The sequence below is a fragment of the Brachycentrus maculatus genome, unplaced genomic scaffold (assembly GCF_059751285.1).
Source record: "Brachycentrus maculatus isolate JH-2025_06_01 unplaced genomic scaffold, ASM5975128v1 h1tg000344l, whole genome shotgun sequence".
Classification (NCBI taxonomy): domain Eukaryota; kingdom Metazoa; phylum Arthropoda; class Insecta; order Trichoptera; family Brachycentridae; genus Brachycentrus; species Brachycentrus maculatus.
This window is the reverse complement of record NW_028281093.1, coordinates 864,988-884,616: the sequence shown is the minus strand read 5'-3', so window position 1 is coordinate 884,616 and position 19,629 is coordinate 864,988. Positions and strand designations below refer to the sequence as shown.

Sequence of the window (19,629 nt, the reverse complement as noted above, 5' to 3'; positions counted from 1 at the left end):
TGAAGTGGTCTATGACGTAAAATAATTGATGATTCAGCAACAGCGTACTCAAATTTCGGATTAAATGTTACAAGTACATTATCATCCCTAGTCTAGTCAAAAATCGTACGAGTACTTAACATTATTATTTTGACATTATTTACATCAAAAAGCGATATAAAGTTACAATATATTAATGTCCCACCTTTTTTAAAATTGGATTTTTATTGACTAATATAACTACATATATCCGCTTACACAGTGTAGCGGTTAGCGCGTTAGGTTACCGTGCTGGAGGTCACAAGGTCGATTCTCAGGAGGGTCAAAATAAATGTTTATGTAATTAATAAATAAGTTCTAGAAAGCTCAGAATTACCTCTTCATTCGTATAAAAACAAAAATGGTTTGTCTCAGCTGAGATGCCTAAAATACAATTCGGTAAATCATCCGTAAGGTGTATAATCCAGTGTCTGATGCACATAAATAAAGTCAAATAGTTTCACAGTAAAATATTATGATTAGCTAAATTCTTTGATGTCTTAAGGAACTGTAAGAGAATTCTTGATAATGCCCTAACAAGGCGAATGCATTCGTTTGATAATGCCCTAACAAGGCGAAACAATTGTCACAATATAATTTTTTATGTGTTTTTGTTAATAAAATACAACTTAGTAGACTCAAAAAATCTGTGTTTGATTTAAAATTAATAATAGATTTATATTATCCACTGACACTTCGTGATGGAATTGCATTTTTAATTTATTATTAGATTAAAACCAATATTTTTAGCTTTTCCACTTTTTTATTTGACCAGCGACCGGGTTTCGTCGTTACCGACATCATCAGACTGGTGAGAGGCTATACAAATTGTTATGTTATATATAAAAGAAGGCAGGAGTTGATAACCATGATTTGATATAATTTTATGAGAAATTAATTTAATTTGAGTGAATTTAAGTATTGTATGATATTTTAAATATTTTTTATAAAGGTTTTTTTGTATTGAAAGCACGATTTTATATAAAGTTATAATAGATTTAAGCTATTTAATCTATTATAACTTTATATAAAATCGTGCTTTCAATACAAAAAAACCTTTATAAAAAATATTTTAAATATCATACAATACTTAAATTCACTCAAATTAAATTAATTTCTCATAAAATTATATCAAATCATGGTTATCAACTCCTGCCTTCTTTTATATATAACATAACAATTTGTATAGCCTCTCACCAGTCTGATGATGTCGGTAACGACGAAACCCGGTCGCTGGTCAAATAAAAAAGTGGAAAAGCTAAGAATATTGGTTTTAATCTAATAATAAATTAAAATTAATACATAAAAATTAATACAAAAATTCTTGATCCCCATTTAATTAAATTGATTATAAGGGTGTTCATGAAATAGGAAAATGAAGGTCATTTGAACTTCTGTATTGTGTTTAAGAGGCATCGAAAGGTATAAATAGCAATAGATCAGGAATATCAATATAAAATGTAAATCCACTCACGAATAGCCTATTAAACTTACACAAGTTTAAGTCTATGTAGGGCTACAATAAACAGTGTTGCATAATTAATAAGACACTTGTAATTTTAAAAAAAATGTATTATTTTTTTATGAAGTTAGAACCATATAAAAGTAGCTTAACGACTTATTATTAGGTCTTCACTCTAACTGTGTTCAATATTTTTAGTGCATCCAAATCTTTGTTCCTAAATCTGGGTTTCTTCACTTAAAAGTCATTTGTTATTATTCTATTTAAACTTTTTCATCTATTTCGAGGTGACTTTAACCATCACCATGCTTTTTGTATTCAGAAACATAAGCACAGAATCACTGACGGTAATAAAAGGTTTAAGTTTTTAAACCCTTTGCGGTTAAATAATTGATGACTTAATTAAGAAGTTTAATCTGTTTATTTGTATGTATTATCAAAGCCGAGGCTCGTTTAGAAAGTAACGAAAGTAAATTGTATAAAGTTCAACGCTTGTTCTTCCTTATTGCGTAGGTATAAAGGGTTACTTCCCAAGAGAGGTATAAATAATCAGTTTACAAAAAGTGCAACTCAAGAGTTCTATTTCGAATAAGGGGTTAAAGTTTTCAAGCGGAAACTTGACTCTCAAATTGTTCTAATTCTTACCCACAGCACACTGAAACTCGAACTGAGGTGTCAACCGCGTTATAAGGTCGAAATTTCCCAAATTTGTGAAATCGGTAAGGCGTACAAGAATAAACATTTTCAAACCCTTTTCTACATTCAATAGTGCGTAGAAAACTGCATCTAATAGCAGTATTATATTGATCTTTAATTCCAAGAATAATTAATTAATTTTATCAGTCTTGCACATCTGGGTGATATTAATTAAACACTTAAATGTCTGTAGGAAATGTCGAGCTGCAATATTTTAATAGAAAAAGTTCGATATTTTGGGAAAACACTTGTATTGTTCTAACTTCAAATGTCAGTATTTTCAACATCCTCTAGTAATAACACAAGTTTTCTCAAAACATACACAATTCCACGTTTCATAACACTACGTGCAACAACGTTAAACACGTTTTCAAGGCAGGTACGACGTATAGTAACGCACAAGTACTGAGGTACTAAGTTTCCTTTGTAGAACCCATTTCCCTTGCAACTCGAGTCCCGGTGCTCCAGGTTATTGACCCTTTGCTTTAGCACATTACGGGACTAGAGGAGAACATGATACGAGAAGAGGTATAAAACAGCACTGAAATATGATCATTGTTATTAGGACGAGGGATATTAAACCACAATAAAGAGATTACTCGTACATTTTATCCTACCCATCCTAAAATGGGAGGATTTGAAATCTGCCTAAAACAACGTGTCACTCGATAACTTTATAATCATCAAGTAATTAAATTCTCATTTTTTGTTATTTTAAAAATAATACTTTTTAATGCATTTTTCGTTTGAAAAAATTCAAATCACGTGATCTTCTATTTATTGTTTTGATATATATCCTTCCAAGAATTTCAGAAATGAAGATATTAAGGTGCATAACAGGAAATACGTTAAGAGACCGAATAAGGAACTCGGAAATTCGGAAAATGTGTAGTACGGAAAATATAGTCAAATGGGGAAGACAGCGAAGGCAATTCTGGAATGACCGTGTCAATAAAAAGCAAAAAAATAATTTAATTAATTGATTCATCACTTTGTTGTGAAATCTATCCATTTTTAATTCAATTTTAACGTAGTTAATTTATACCATTAATAGAAATATTTAAAAAAGTAAAACTTTTATTAAAAATGCAAGAAAATAAACTGCCCCGAATTTCTTTTCAAGAGAATTCTAGATCTTCTTGATGAGCAATTCGGGCCAGTCTATTTTCTTGTATTTTATGGAAATGGGCATTCCAATTCTTAGTTCATTTATTCGTTTAATGTAGTTGTTTATTACCAATTAAAATAACATTGTGTTCTCTTTGTTGCAGAAGGTCACTTCAGAAGATTTACTTCAGTCCAGAGAGCTCTCCACAAAAGTATGGCAGAAAACAAAAACACCAAAATAACATCCCAACGTGAGCCCGAATAACATTTATTATCGACTGTTTTGTATTATTTCACGATACAAGAACGAGATCCAAAACAACATGTCATTGACTGGAAGCCTCATGACTTACGATAACAACAACGATCTGATGAATAACTCCCAAGAGAAGATGATCTCCAACCCCAAGAAGTCGACCATTGTGAGTCAAGGGCTGGGGCAGAAGCAGCCCCTAGTTGCCGTGTCCACCCAGACGGGCAGCCAGGGTAGCAAGAAGAAGAAGAGCGCTTGCTGTGGAGGAACCCATCTCAACTCTCTCTGGTCACTCTGGTATGGACTTCTAGCTGTTCTGGGACAATCTTACATCCTCATTCAGAGCGTCAGACGATTTCTTGGTAAGTCATTTATTTGTGATATATATATCGTAGTCGTACAGGAGAAAGTGACCAACTAACAAAACGTAAAATGTTCAGGAGGGCCGTTTAAGTCACTTTTGCTTGGCAAGAAAATAAACATCAATGCAGTTAGTCATTTTTAACAAGTCAATTTATTATACTTCCAAGTTTCAAGGATTTTTTTCAGGGCAATATTAAGCAAGTAAGATGTCAAATAGTCAATAATCAGGTTTTTGTAAAAAATGCACTCGGTCACTTTCTCCTGTATGAGGACGATATTTGTATTTTTTTTTTCATCTTTAATGAGATGTTAAAAAATAATATGAAAATAAATCCTGTAATTGGAGATAACCCAGATTTTGTGAACAAATATTTGGACACACTCAAAATGTTGTAAATTAACCTTGTATTTCATTGTCATGTATATTCAATTGCAGAATAAATCTATTGTCCTTTAACTAAATTTAACCCCTTATAACGTTAAAATAGAAGCTGAGTTATTAAGGCAACGTTATAGGGGATTAACTTTTGAAATTGTATTTTAATTGTAATATTATTATATTCAGTCATTAAAAAAGTGATTAAAATGTATAAATGCATTTTAATCACTTTTTTGAAATTTTAATGTATATTAAAATTTCAAAAAATTAACACCCTAAAACGTTTCCTCCGATAACGTGGTACCCATTTCAACATTAAAGGGGGGTTTACTGTATTTATTACATTTAAGGTTTGTTATAACATTTCTTGCTACATTTTGAGTGTGTCCGAATACTTGTTCACAAATCTGGATTATCTTCACTTTTGAATTTTTTTGTCATTTAAACATAAAAGAAGAAGAATATATAAGTATGGGCTTTTTTAGGGCTTATGATCTGTCATTGGCTGGTTAAGTGATCACTTTACGCACGTGCAACATTCACCACTTCTACCCATGATTAACAACTACACCATTGAAATTTTTTGAATTCCTATATCAATCTCGTGACATATTATATATGAGTTCACTACTGCCTTCTATCTATCATCTATCTTGCATACAAAAAAAGACTGTCTGCCATATAAAAGCTTTCCCCAATGAGACTCTTCATTCATGTCATACTACATTATAACCAATATTCGAATCCGAAAAAATGATTTTTTGCTCTTTACTCTTCGCCCACTAAAATAGGGCCATCTTTCTTAAATTCATCGGATTTGAATATTGCTACATTTGAAGTGTAAGAATAAAAATTTACAGCAGAATCATAATCCAGGGGAGTGTTTTACTATCGGTCTATGAGCTTTATATCGCGCTTTTCAAGGCTTTTATGAGCGAGTCATAAATTTGGCTCAGCAATTTGAATATACCGAACCTTTATGTCACCCTTAATCTTAATGCCTTTTTTATTAAATAAGTTTATGGGATATGATCTTAGGAGGTTGGTAAGCCCGATCTTTAATTGTGACAATTTATTAAATTGCAGACTTGTAATTTAAAAAGTTTAACGATCTAATTACTCTTCAGCTTGTCACCAATTTGTCCGAGAGATCATTACAGCACACCCTCCAATTAAAAGTTTAATAACTTGAAACGTAAGTTTAAATGGATTTCAACATTTATTATTTACATATTTCTGGATATTTTGTGGGTAGATCCTGTAATATTATTTGATATTTTATTAAATTACTTAATTCGTAAAAAGGTAAATATTAATCGTTGGATCCCTTCTAATGCTAAAATAATGATTAAATTTATTTACATTGGCAATATACGAGTATGTAAATATACTGTATGGCTTATGGAAATATTCGCACCTCTATCGCATTATAAAATCAGTTTCTCTGGGTACCATGTATTGTATTTCAACAATATTAATTTTCATATTTGGGATAGATATCTTTTCCCTTTAAGAGATTTATTCCTAGCGGCTTGTATATAGGAGTATAGGTATGGAACCCTGAGTTCCCTTATCATTGCTGCCATTCTCATTATATCGGAATGTATCAATTTGAGAAATATTAGGATTATACATTTTGAGCATAGGTGAGATTCATCCGAATTATTTCACAGATATTTTTAGAAGGCAGAGCCTGAAATAACATTTAAATTTTGAGGTACTTCTATTTTGACCAGTTGATCTTTTAATAATATTAATATTATTTATTAATTATTCACCCTACGGATGAGATGTCAATTTTTTAAATTTGATATGAAACAGGGATATGTAAATCTGAGCATCTCAGGGTTTACGCCATGGTATTTGGCCGGCATACTCCAGAACCTCTTCCTCTTATTTATTGTAATTGCAGACAGTTGGCAGAATTCCATTTTAAATTTTTTGGTAATATATCCAAAATTAAACAAGGTTATTGGATTGAATTCTACTTTTATTTACATATATGTGATAATATGTGACGCGTTTCGTCTTATTAAGACATTATTTTTAGTGACAGTTTGATAGTTTATACACTTTTCACTTCGTTCACTATTCTGACCGTTATTGAACATCCATATTGCATTAATTTTTGATACTTGTATACATATCAAGTATATCAAACACTCACTAAAAATAACGTCTTAATACGACGAAACGCGTCACATATTATCACATATGTAAATAAAAGTAGAATTCAATCCAATAACCATGTTTGATTTTGGATATATTACCCAAAAACCTGTTCCTTTCTTCAACTCTAGTAATATTTTACAGTTTCATTCATTGATTCGGCAGTCACTTTGTGGTAAAATCTATCCATTTTTAATTAATGTTTTACTTAGTGTTTGTAATACGGTGTTTGAAAATGATGCGGAATGCATCTAAACACGTGTCACAGTAGATTTTAAGTAACAGTGGTATTTACTAAGTAAAACATTAATTAAAAATCTTCTACAGCCCTGTATAGGAAGCACAGCGTACAGCCCATGTTATGGAAAATTCTATCTTGGCAAGGAGCCCCTCTGCCAAGCGATCTTTTATGATCATTTTGGAAATAGGACTTTCAAAATCAACAAATTTCTTTAATTTTTTCAGGTTACTCCTGCCTCGAGTGGCCCAGTCCGCCGCCCGAGGCCTTGTGGTGTCCCTTCTTGTTGGGCGGCGCAGCCCTGCTGCTGCCGCCTTTCCTGGCTGCTGCCGCCCTCCGCGCCGGAAACCTGCCCAACGACGGCTTCAAGCTCGGGGCGGCCCTTACCGCCTGCAGCCGCGGCCCGGCCTCATCTCTTCCGGGAGCTGGACGCCCAAAGAACGCGGGTAAGATTTTCTTATTTTTCTTCTTTTGGCCTTCTGTCCTTCACTGCTGGATATAGGCCTCTTCCGTATCGTTCTATTTTATTGGTCTGTGTCTGTTTGCAGACAGTTTCTGCCTCCTACACTAGCTATGTTATTGGAAATCTTTTTAAGGTCTTCCGACGCTTCTTTTATTCGTCCTAGGTCTCCATCTCAGAATTTCAGGGGTCAACCTTGTGGGGTCTTATCTTGCAACATGTCCCGCCCATTGCCACTTGAGTTTTACTACGTGATCCATGATATCCGCTATTCTGGTGGTGTTCCTAATTTATTCATTTTTTTCTCTCTCAGGCCTTAAACGAAGCATGGATCGCTATGTGCGTTTGAGCTTCTCTGTCTTTGATGTCAGAGCCATGGTCTTTAGTGCGTATGTATTCACTGGCAGTATGCAGGATTCATACGTTTTGCTTTTTAGACAGGTTGGAAACTGTTTACTCTCTAGAATGTGTTTGAGTTTGACAAAAATTTAGGTGGCTTTAGGTAAACTCTTTAGCCGTATGATATAATTTAAAAATTATGCCGAATCAATTGAAGCTGGTGAAACAATAATGCTCACGAAAAGGCTTCAACCCATTCAAGGTTCAGAGCTCGCGAGTTTTTGGCCAAACATTCGATCTTCCCTAGTGACACTACTCGATCTTGCTCCAACCGACTTATTATTTCTCAAACTCAAAATAATGAAAGGAATGAGATTCCAGACATCTCATTCAAATTGTCTCAAATCTCATTCCTTTTAAAGGAATGAGATTTGAGACAATTTCCAAAATTAAATCACAAAAGAAGCGTTCCAGGACTGTTTCCAAAAGTAGAAAAACTATTGAGATAAGTGTGTATGTCGTAGGTAGGTGAATACTTTAAAAGGTACCCCAGACGTGTAACTTCTTAATAAAGTACTTACATTTTGTTTTATTACGTCAGTCAATCAATTAATTAATAATAGTTTTAAACAAAAATTGCCATGAACATTTAACTAGAAAAAATGACAAAATAAGACTGTCATTTATGAAAAAAAAACAGAGTCGCAAAGTTGTTTAAAGTATAAAGGTTTAAAAATGTATGATGAGATGCCTGAATGTATGAAGAATGAAAAGTTTTTTTGTGTACTGTAAGGAAATGTAAATATATATGTAGATGTAGTAAATTAAATGTATAAAATAGTTTGTTTTATGTAATATAAGCTAACTTAAGAAAAATAAAATAAAATGAATTGAACAGGTAAGGAAACATGTTTTCACAGATAAAATTTAGAGACACTAAGTCCAACTTCGACACAGCATCCAAACAAAAAGGAGTTGTTTCAGAAAAATACTGCTAAGGCCATAACTCACACTCCTCGGAGTAAGATATACTTAGACCTAAAATTAATCGCGTTTTCATAGCAGTTCCATAAATTCAATTCACTTAGCCCACCTTCGTAGTGTAATGTTCTTATAATATCTTATAATAGCAATTTTTCATCGAAACGACATTTTTCATACGCGTCTAAATGAAGTGTTTTCGATGGCTAGACTCCTTCACCGTACAACATATTGTAGTGTATTGCAATATTCCCTGATAACAATGCGGGTATATTGCAGGAGATTTATCATAAGACTTTCTCCCCTCTCTCGGGGGTGGCAGTATGACGGATGGATCACGTGACACTGTAAGGGTGTGTAATAACTTCTTGCCTAGGAACGGTAATATTTCATGCAGTATAAGGGATTGATTGAGAAAGCGGTATGTACGCCCGGCGAACCGCTAACATATTTTTTACCTGTATAAAGGTAATGTAAGAAATAATAAATATATATTTTTGTACGTACAACTAACTAACCATCACGCCGCTTCCCCGTAGGAATAGGCAGAGATACTATATTTGCAAACATTCTTTGCCTCTTCCACATTCATGGAACTCCTCATACATACCCGACGATTATTTCGACTCCTAACTAACCCTTTCGCCCAAATACGCTTTCAAGTATTTGACATATCCGATTGTGCCGAATTTTCCTCGATCTTCATATGCTTATTCTTCCAATTACATTCGCCTCATAAATATGATCATAACCGTTCTTTCCTTACTCATGCGTTCCACATGTCCAAACCATCTCAATACACCTTTCTTAATGTATCGATAATGCTAATCTCAGCCTTGCATTCTTTCATAGGTGTCTTAATTTGATGCGAAATATCTATTGAAGAAAATATACAGTGATCACTTAAGCCAGCCAAATACTTGATTGTAAACTTTGGAATGCTGAGACTTCTTTCTTCTTTCATATAAAAAAATTAAAAGACATTCCATCTCATGTGCTGACACCTATAATATTAATATATCATCCGTAGGGTGTCTGTTATAATAATAATAATAAATTATTAATAATAATATATTAATAATAGAATAAATAATAATAAATTGTAAACACGACTAGTTTATATTTTCACCCTTTGATGAGAACATATGTTGTTCTCAAAACTAGTATTGTTTATTAACATTCGGACCTCAACTATAATAACTTAACTTATTCGGACCTCACATAATAAAATGAAAACAATATTTTCATGCGTTTCTCATTTCTGCTCAATATAAAAAGCATCTTCATCTCACCAATAGATGTCTCTAGTGAGAATTCTAATGATTCTTGTACAACGATTTGAAATTGGATCATTTATATAAAGAACTTACATGAATTTAGAGTAGTGTGGTTGTCAATCATGGGTAAAATTGGTGAATGTTACACGTGTTGATCACTTAAACCTGCCCATAACGGTCTTAAACCCCGTAAATGCCCATATGCCTTCATGTTCTTCTTCATCTATGTTGAGATGTCAAAAAATAATAGTATTGTTTACATTAATTAACTTAAAATTAGTCTTATACAAGTGTTTTTATTTTTATATTCAAATAGTACATCCTAAATACATCAAGCAATCGAATGCGTATACATAATATCGACGGCCCCTACGTAAAGTACTTTATCTGCAAATCTGTTACTTTACAGGAGAGAGCTTAGAAGATTTTTTCAACGTATTATTATTTTTTAATTAACGGTTTTATCTGAAATATTAAACTAGTATTATACATTCAAAAACACGATAAAATAATGTATTCAATCGTCTTTAATCTTTATGCTTTTTCAAAATTAAGTAGTTAGCGTTTTAGGAGTTCAGTTCATTTCGAAAATTCGATGTAGATAGCGTTTTAAATTACGCCTGAAAACTAGGCGTAATTTGTTTTATAAATATTTTTTTCTTTATATTTGTAGATAACGGTCAGTTGATGACATACACCAAATATCTCAAAATTGTCAAAAATGTAGTTAGAGCACTTTACGTAGGGCACGTCGATATAGTATTATCAAAAATATATTACTTTATCAGAAGGTTATTCATCGTTTCAATATAATTTAATATTGTCTCTTGATTATTATCAATCGAGAATTTACAACTTCTTGACAATTCTTTTATCGAATCACATTATTCGAATTCAAAGAAATTTCTTTGAATCACTTTCTTATTGAATTCGGTTTTCCCGCGAGGAAAAGCACTATTTTCTCAACATTCATAAATAAAATTTTCAAATAATGGATTCCACAAACGATTTCCATATTTCTCAAGACTCAAGTACGATAATTGAATATTCTTCGACAGCGTGTTTTCCCAGATTCATATTACTTATACGAATACATAGATTTATTAATTTAATGTAATTTGTATTCGAGGAATACAAAGGGAGCTATTCAGAAACGTGTTTATTAATGATTAAAACATATATTTTATTTATTATTTTGGCATTTACTTTGACACTTGTTTCACTGTTTGTTTGACTTTTGTTTACTAGTTTCGGAAGTTGACTACCTTTATCAAAGATTTAAAATCAGCTGTAAAGACAAGTGGAGGAGCGTGCAAACTATAAGTTTTAAAATGATTAAGGAAGCACTTGTTTTTATACCTCTTGAGTATATTAATGACTACTATTTTCGGAAGCTAAACTTCCATCATCAGGTCTGAAAAATAACTAAATAAAATTCTTGATTTTTGTTTTATAAAATAACACAAAAAATGAGTTAAGCTATCGTGTATGATTTTTAATTAATACATAAAAAAGTACATTTTTTCTGTTCATAAGAATCATATGTTTCTAACAACAAAAACAAAAACCGATTTATTGCAAATTTACAAAAATGTCGAAAAATCATCACTCATCGTTAATGTATTTTAAGAGTAGGAATTGATATGTATGTTATGTTATTTTAACACTTTTTATAATTGGACAATTTTGAATAGATTCCGAATTTATTGGAGGTCTCGAGAATAGTTTCCAAAAGATCGTCGTTCATTTAAATTCTATTTGGACTTTGTTTTCGCAGCAAAAATGAAACATTACCCCCATCTAGCGGGTAACTTATGCAGCAAATGCTGTTGCATATTGGGAAACGGTGCCTGTTTTATGGTCCTTGGATTTACGCATTCATTCATAAAGTTTAGTACACCCCTACCCCTTCTGGCTACGTACGTACATTGTAAGGCTTAACCTCTTCACAACCGAGAGCGTACATTGCTTAGAAAAATAGAGGGATGCGAGTACTTTGAAATACAATCTGTCCTTGCTTTATGTGTATAACGGTACAATATGAGACACGTATTTGGAAATATTTTTATTGATTTTAAAATATGGATAGTAAGTTTTATTATATGTTTACATATCGCTCACTCCTTTCAAGAAAGTCATATATCAAAAATAGCCAATTTTAAGTTGTGCATGTTTTCGGAATGCCCAGAAAATGTACTATATTCTAGCAAAAGAAGCATATTTTTGACTTAATGTTTACCCGCTACAGGGCAGTAAGTGTTACAGTAAGTGGCAGAAAATGTATTGTTTAATTATTTTTTAAAAATAAACTTAATATTATTCAAATGGAGAAAAAAAACTCCAGGTTTTACGTAAAAAGATCTGTTGCACAGTAAAAAGTTCAATAAAAGGCTTGATATATTTATTTTTAAAACATTTTATTTTATTCTTAAACCTTTAAAACGATCTCCTGAAAAATCAAGTTTTTTGATATATGACGTTGTCAAAAGGAGTGAGCGAATTATGTGTTTTATTTAGATATATTTCTGTACCAAAAAGCAGATTTTTTCTGCACAAAACCTTACTGCAGTATCAAATAGGATCCAAAGAGTTGAATGCATTCTAACACTTCACTCGAGCATCATCTATCATCATAAAATGTTACCAACTTCATAATATTTATGAGCGACCGCCTTTGCGTTTTGGGGTGCGCCATTTGGGCCAGGCAGAAAGTACGTCATATCTCCTTTCCCTCAATTACGTAAAGAATCGCACAAGTACAACGCTCCATCCTGAAAAAGGATAAACTCGACCCCTTGCGACTCCACGGGAACGACTTTGTATAATCTGGATTATGAGTTAAGTTAGAGCTTTAGTGCTAATGAGAGCGGTACATGCTAGCGAGTTTTGAAGGAATTAAGCTCCTGCGAAGAATAAATAAATAAATTTCTTTCTCTTTTTGTTTTAATCCGTATAAAAAGGTATATAGAACTTAGCATTCTTTAACATCAGTATTGTAAGAGAAGAATGGAGTAAACATAAATTATACATAAATTAACCAAGCTTTATTATGAAAAATATTTTGTTCACAACATTTTGAGTGTGTCCAAATACCTGTTCATAAATCTGGGTTATTTCCAATCAAGAGTTTTTTTTTACATTATTTTTGACATTTTCACATAGAGGAAGAAAAATTTGGAAGTCTTAGCATTTATTCAGTATCGATCAAATTGAGAAAGGTGATTAGAGAAGGTTTGGCCAGAGATGTATGAATGTAGAAAATGTGAGGAATTTTGCAAAGATATAGTGTTGTGGCGTTCTTTTCGCTCTTCCTACCCACGGAGAAGCAGCGTGATAGCTAGTTAGTTAGTTTTATAAATTTAGGACAAACGTATATATCGCTCACTCCTTTCAAGAACGTCATAAATCAAAAAACTTGATTTTTCAGGAGAACGTTTTTAAAGTTTAAAAATATAATACAATGTATTAAAAATAAATATCAAACCACTAATAAGTAAGTTCAATAGAACTTTTTACTATGCAGCAGATCTTTTTAGGTACAACCTGAAGGTTTTTTCTCCATTTGAAAAATATTTAGTTTATTTTAAAAAATAATTAAACAATACCTTTTCTTCAAAATGCAAAAACAACATATTGTGCTCTGTAGCGGGTGAATATTAAGTTAAAAATATGCCTCTTTTGCTGGGATATAGTACATTTTCTGGGCATTCCGAAAACATGCACAACTGAATATTGACGATTTTTGATTTATGACGTTGTTGAAAGGAGTGAGCGATATATGTTTATCCCGTTTGTGCCAATTACAACAGTAATTAGTATGGTAAATGAACAAATTTAAGTGATAGAAAGTAACTTTATGCCATGATATATTAAGCCCGAACTTTTGAAAACAATTTGTATGCTTACCAAATGTCATAACATCCTCCCCATACTCACTTGAATGCCGTATGTATGTAGAAGGGACCTATCTACCTATATCCATTTATATAGCATAGTCTCAGTGAAGTTTGGTAAGTATGATGCTTCATAATTTATTAAGTCTTAAGTGTGACTTAGTTGGGAAATGTTTCAGCTCTCCGCATACTCTGAGATCACGATTAAGGAAGCCTTATGGCCGTCAGAGGGTGCTTAAAGTAAGCCGAACTTATAAATCCGCCCTTAACAAAATCTACCTTAATTTTTGAGGATATTCTTCAATATAGTAGGTGTTTCAAAATACTTATCTCGAAAAAACTGTTAATTTTCACACGAAGTACGAAAATTTAAAATAGAAAAACTTGAATTTCTCTTGAAATCCTATTACAGTCACTAAAAATTAAAAATATATTGCAACTAAAATTTAGTGATTTTTCCCCACCTGGCTATTTCAATTAATTTCTCAGTACAAACACTCTTATGATTTAAAGTTTTTTTCAAACATTTCTTGATGTAACCATATTTTTATAATAAAACCCGTACCATATTTTTTTTCCACGTTTATTTTATAAGTTCAGCGACCGGGTGTCTATAACGACGAAATCCAGTTATAGATCAATTAAAATGAAAGTGAAAAAAAAAAACTATTAGGTTGTTGTTTCATTATAGAATATTATACTTTGTAGGGTTTTAAATACATCAAAATTTTATATAATTGGACTGTATTTTAAAATCCAATAAATTCAGAAATGTGTATAAAAGTTTACACTTTAAAAAACAAAACAAAAGTGTGCGTATGTAATTTCATATGTAAGCGTCTGTTATTAAAAATTAAACACTTGTTTTTGACCACTAATGTGGTAGAGTGGGTTCGAACCGAGAAACTCTGACTCAAGAGCCCGCGACAATAACCACAGGACCACAACCCGACACATTTTTTAATTGATTCATTAATATTTTATCAATTACGTATTAAATATATTAAGTCTTTAACAATAACAATGATAATGAAATATGCGAGATCGAAGATGTAATTTGATATGTAAGCGTCTGTTATTAAAAATTAAACACTTGTTTTTGACCACTAATGTGGTAGAGTGGGTTCGAACCGAGAAACTCTGACTCAAGAGCCCGCGACAATAACCACAGGACCACAACCGGACACATTTTTTAATTGATTCATTAATATTTTATCAATTACGTATTAAATATATTAAGTCTTTAACAATAACAATGATAATGAAATATGCGAGATCGAAGATGTCGTTAGGTGGGGAAGGCAACGAAGGAGACAATGGTATGCGCATGTGAGGAGAATGGAACCATCCAGACTTCCCCACATCGCACTGTACTGCCAACTCTATGGTAGACGACTCCCGGGCAAACCACCAAAGAGATGGGTCGATAGCTGGGAACCGACATCGCAGGAGGCTAATCTCTCTTAAAAACAGGCCGCAAGGCCTACAATAAGATGAAGAAGTCTTAAACAATTATCCTTTTTTCAGGAGTACTAAGAAGCTTATGGCAACATGGAGGACCCACGGCTCCATTTCTTCACTTGGTGACAGCTTTCTGCCTGCTTCTCCCAAGACTGTTAATGGAAGCAAGACTCATCGAAGCTGGATTCTTGCCACAAGGTATGTTTATTTTTTACAACTTACAAACCCGAATATTTTATATGATGTGTTGATTATTTTTATTGTGGAAAATAATATAATTAGTAGAGATATAACGAATAACACAATTGAGATAATGTATAATAGAAAATGTATACTTTTTTCGTTAATATATCGTTAACTTAGTTTTTTTTAAAGTTAAATCATTAAATATCATCTGAGACAGTATATACTATCTGTCATTAAAATCCAAACTGTCCATCAAAACCTCATCCCTTAGTTTTTCCTCCTTCCCTAAACTATTTGCCTTCGTTTTTATCATCAATTTTGTAATGTAATGTTTTTTTAATGTTCAAGTACTATCTACCCTCTGATTGCAAACAGCTTTATAATGTATCAAAAGTTTTGACCAATATCACTGGTCCGTTTTTGATTGGTTGAAAGATATTGCTGTTTAGCAATAAGTCTGCCAATGTAATTATTTATTTTCTGCACATGAAGTTTAAATAATTAAAAATAAAGTATGTGGTAGAAATATGCAAAATGCAACCCATTGTTTATTCTGATAAGCGTGATTGAATTGATCGAATCCAAAAACTAAATTAACTAATGACTTATTTTAAAGTAGTCATTGTTTGATTTGAATTATATGTAAATATAACACTTGTTTTTTACTACTTGAGTATAATATTTTAACGCTTAGTGTCAGAAGCTACAGATGCTTCCATCTACGGGTTTGAATATAATAAACTGTAATTTATTCAAACTGCAGACAGTTGATAGAATTCAATTTTAAATTGTTGGGTTATATATCCAAAATTAATTAAGGTTATTGGATTGAATTCTACTTTTATTTACATATATTTGATAATATGTGACACGTTTCGTCTTATTAAGACATTATCTAACACTCCAAAATGTCTTAATAAGTGTTTGATAATGTCTTTACAAGACAAAACGCGTCACATATTATCATATATCACTCACTCCTTTCAAGAACGTCATAAATCAAAAATCGTCAATTTTCAGTTGTGCATGTTTTTGGAATGCCCAGAAAATGTACTATATCCCAGCAAAGGAGGCATATTTTTAACTTTGTCTTTACCCGCTACAGGGCAAAAAGTGTTATTTTGCATTTTGAAGATAAGGTATTGTGTAATTATTTTTTAAAAATATACAATACTATATATTTTTCAAATGGAGAAAAAGATCTGTTGCACAGTAAAAAGTTCATTAAGTGGCTTGATTATATTTTTAATACATTGTATTATATTTTTAAACAAAAACGTTTTCCTGAAAACTCATGTTTTTTATTTATGACGTTCTTAAAAGGAGTGAGCTATATATGTAAATAAAAGTAGAATTTAATCCAATAACCTTGTTTAATTTTGGATATATTACCCAACAATAAACTGTTATACTCAAGTGGTAAAAAAATAATTTTTAAATTTGTAATTTAATCAAGTTTTACCAGAAAATGCAAAAATAATAAATAACATTTAATTCGGTATGCCATGTAATCAGTAAACTTATCAATTGATTTATTCACCCAGTCATTCGAATAGGGGGTTATTAATCATTTTCTACGTAGTATATCTTATTCGCTGTTTTCAAATGAAATCAAAACCTTAGCTGAGGCAGTTCCTTGATATACTGTTGTGTAATTTCCTGAAGCGGGGAAACTTAAGTTTATTTATGGCTGGACCTCCCGAGAGTCAATGAGCCCGAAACTCGTGACGTCAGCTACCCTTAAATATACGTCACCCTTAATCTTAACATAATGCCTAGTTTACGCATCAATCATCCAGAACTGCAGCACAACGAGAAATATAAAAATTTCAGCATAAGATATTGTTTTTTCTTTATATCTGTGTTATTTTAGGACTACTGGATGTGGGGGACATTTTTTCAGGCTCTTTCAGGAGCTCTTTTTTTGTTAATAAATAACTAATATAATAACAACAATACTGGTAGAAAATGAATATTTTTTATTTATTTATATTTATTTTATTTTTATTACTAACATTGTGGTAACGTGGGCAAGCCTCTGAGGTTCTTATGTCATATTTGTACATTATATAAAATACAATGATTTAAAAATAATCAAAGATAAATAAACATAAACATGCATTCGTTGATAATATTCCTATGAAAATATTTATTTGTGCATATAAAACATTTAATACGTTTTACATACAAACACATTTACATTATTATTCATCTTTAACCTAAACTTTGAGATAAAGTGTGTAAGCATCAATTGCGCTAAAACATTTAAAAAGTGATTGATAATTTAAAATATTCTTCCTTATAAAGATTAAAACTCTTGTTCAAATTTAATGTAATTTGTGATTTGATTTCAAGTAAGATAACCAAATAAACCTACCTATTATTGAACAATAACTTCTTTTAAAAATGTAGAACTTTTAACAGTCCTTCAATGTTTTTTTTTTGTAATTAACGATATAACGTTTAATAAATGATATTAATGAATTATTTCGATAAAGTGTTACGTTACGAGTGTCAATATATCGTTCATGATTTATTACTCCTAATAAACCCAACAGATCCGCAGATGTATAGGTTTATCGTCTCCAATTTACGGTTATATTAGTTTTCGGGACGTCTTTCTCTTAGGGTATCGATATGACGTAGCTGTATTTTCCGAGACAGATTTCGAGTAAATCAAAGGGGATGTATTGAAAACCAATCCCTAGATCTACCCTCAGATAAGGGACGACCCACGGCCTGAAGGCTAATAAAGCCTAAAGCTTGAAACTTGATTCTAAGTGGATTGATAAGCATATTAATCAAAATATACAGACATTTTGCGTATCCAGTACGCCATACTCTGTTTAAGAAATATTATAGTACTATTTGCTTTTAAAGGAGGTTTAAATCTACAATATTAGAAATCTAAATATTTGTTTTGATAATAAAGTGATCCCCTTTTTTTACGATTGTTTTACTTTAACATCAAATATGAGAATGAAAAATATACACGATACGTAAAATGACAGCTGTAAACATGTTGTTCGGTTACTTTTGCCCAATGTCTTGTTTTTGTCATTAAAAAAACATTCGTTGGACGCCATTTAAACATTAATTTATGCACAACATTTTGAGTTTGTCCAAATTCTTGTTCACAAATCCGGATTACCTCCACAGGAGTTATTTTTTTATCAATGTGAATAGATGGAGTTCTAAAAATTGAGTTGTGAGTTTGTCAATCATGGGTAGAATTGGTAACTGTTACGTGTGTGTGTAAAGTAATCACTTGTCAGTTGATGTCAAAAAAAAATATTTAAATTCTCGTTTATACTTTTATGTACAAACATTATCTGCCTTCTTTTTTCACATCTGAGGGCATATTGATGGAATCGATTATGTGAGAAAGCGATAAAATTAATGAATTATACAATAATAATAATCGGTAGTTTTTAGGTTAACACGACTTGTTTTGAGTAATACAAATGTTCTCAAAACTAGTCGTGTTTACATTCATTTATATAAAAAAGTAGTCTTATAAAAATGTTTAATTTTTCCATTTAAACTGTATCTGTCTTCGTTTGAGCGCTTAATAAATTTACATAAATTAATTACATATTCAACGTAAACATTGCAAAACTCACATTTAGCAAATAAATTAGGTTAACTTTAAATGTTTTCTTCGCCCTTCATATTTATTTTTCTTGATTGATGATCAACAGTAATGTCCCGTATCAAAGGAACATCATTAAACAACAATGTCTTTGTGCTCCTTTAAAATCCTGATTTTTTCGTCCTTTGACACTTCCCCTTTTCGTATTCAGCAATCATTTCCCTGCTTGTGCACGTCCAAGTCTTGAGCGGAAACGGAAGCATTAATTTTATCTAGAAACTCTCTGGGGTTGTAAAGGCTTTCGCGGCACAGTTTGTCGCCTTCGAATCTGTGATTTTGCCCTTCTGTTGGGGCATTTCACGTCAGCTACTAAGGGTGTTTTCTTTTTGCTACTCAATAGGAACGTTTTCACCCCTCAACGCTCTAACAACGTGTTCTTGTAATACGAACAGATAGTAATGGAACTTTTAGTAACTGCAAAAATTACCATTCCTGTATACATTTACTGTAAAAAACCTAATGACTTTATTTTAAACAGATTTGAAGATTATTCAAATGTCAAAATCACTCTTCGTAAAACTACAATATTTACCATTTCTTTCAAATGATATTTTAATAAGTCTTCATTTTATAACATGGAAGAAAATAAAATATCTCAAATATCGTATAAATATACAATCTTAGTTTGTTTTCAATATCGATTGAGTCATTTTATTTAATTTATTTTTTTAACTTCTTATTTAGTCGCAGACTAT

The 19,629-nt window shown here is 31.7% G+C and overlaps 1 protein-coding gene across 3 annotated transcripts in view; it reads left to right on the top strand.

Annotated features, from left to right (window-relative positions):
• Positions 1–19,629, top strand: part of tinc (transmembrane protein tincar) — a 293,902-nt gene that overhangs the window by 239,490 nt on the left and 34,783 nt on the right. For all 3 annotated transcript variants that reach the window (XM_088269295.1, XM_088269293.1, XM_088269294.1), the window contains 3 exons: positions 3,448–3,898; positions 6,913–7,131; positions 15,163–15,294. In XM_088269295.1, coding sequence (XP_088125421.1) covers positions 3,607–3,898; positions 6,913–7,131; positions 15,163–15,294 — 643 coding nt within the window. In that variant the 5' untranslated portion in view covers positions 3,448–3,606. The remainder of the gene's footprint in view (positions 1–3,447; positions 3,899–6,912; positions 7,132–15,162; positions 15,295–19,629) is intronic.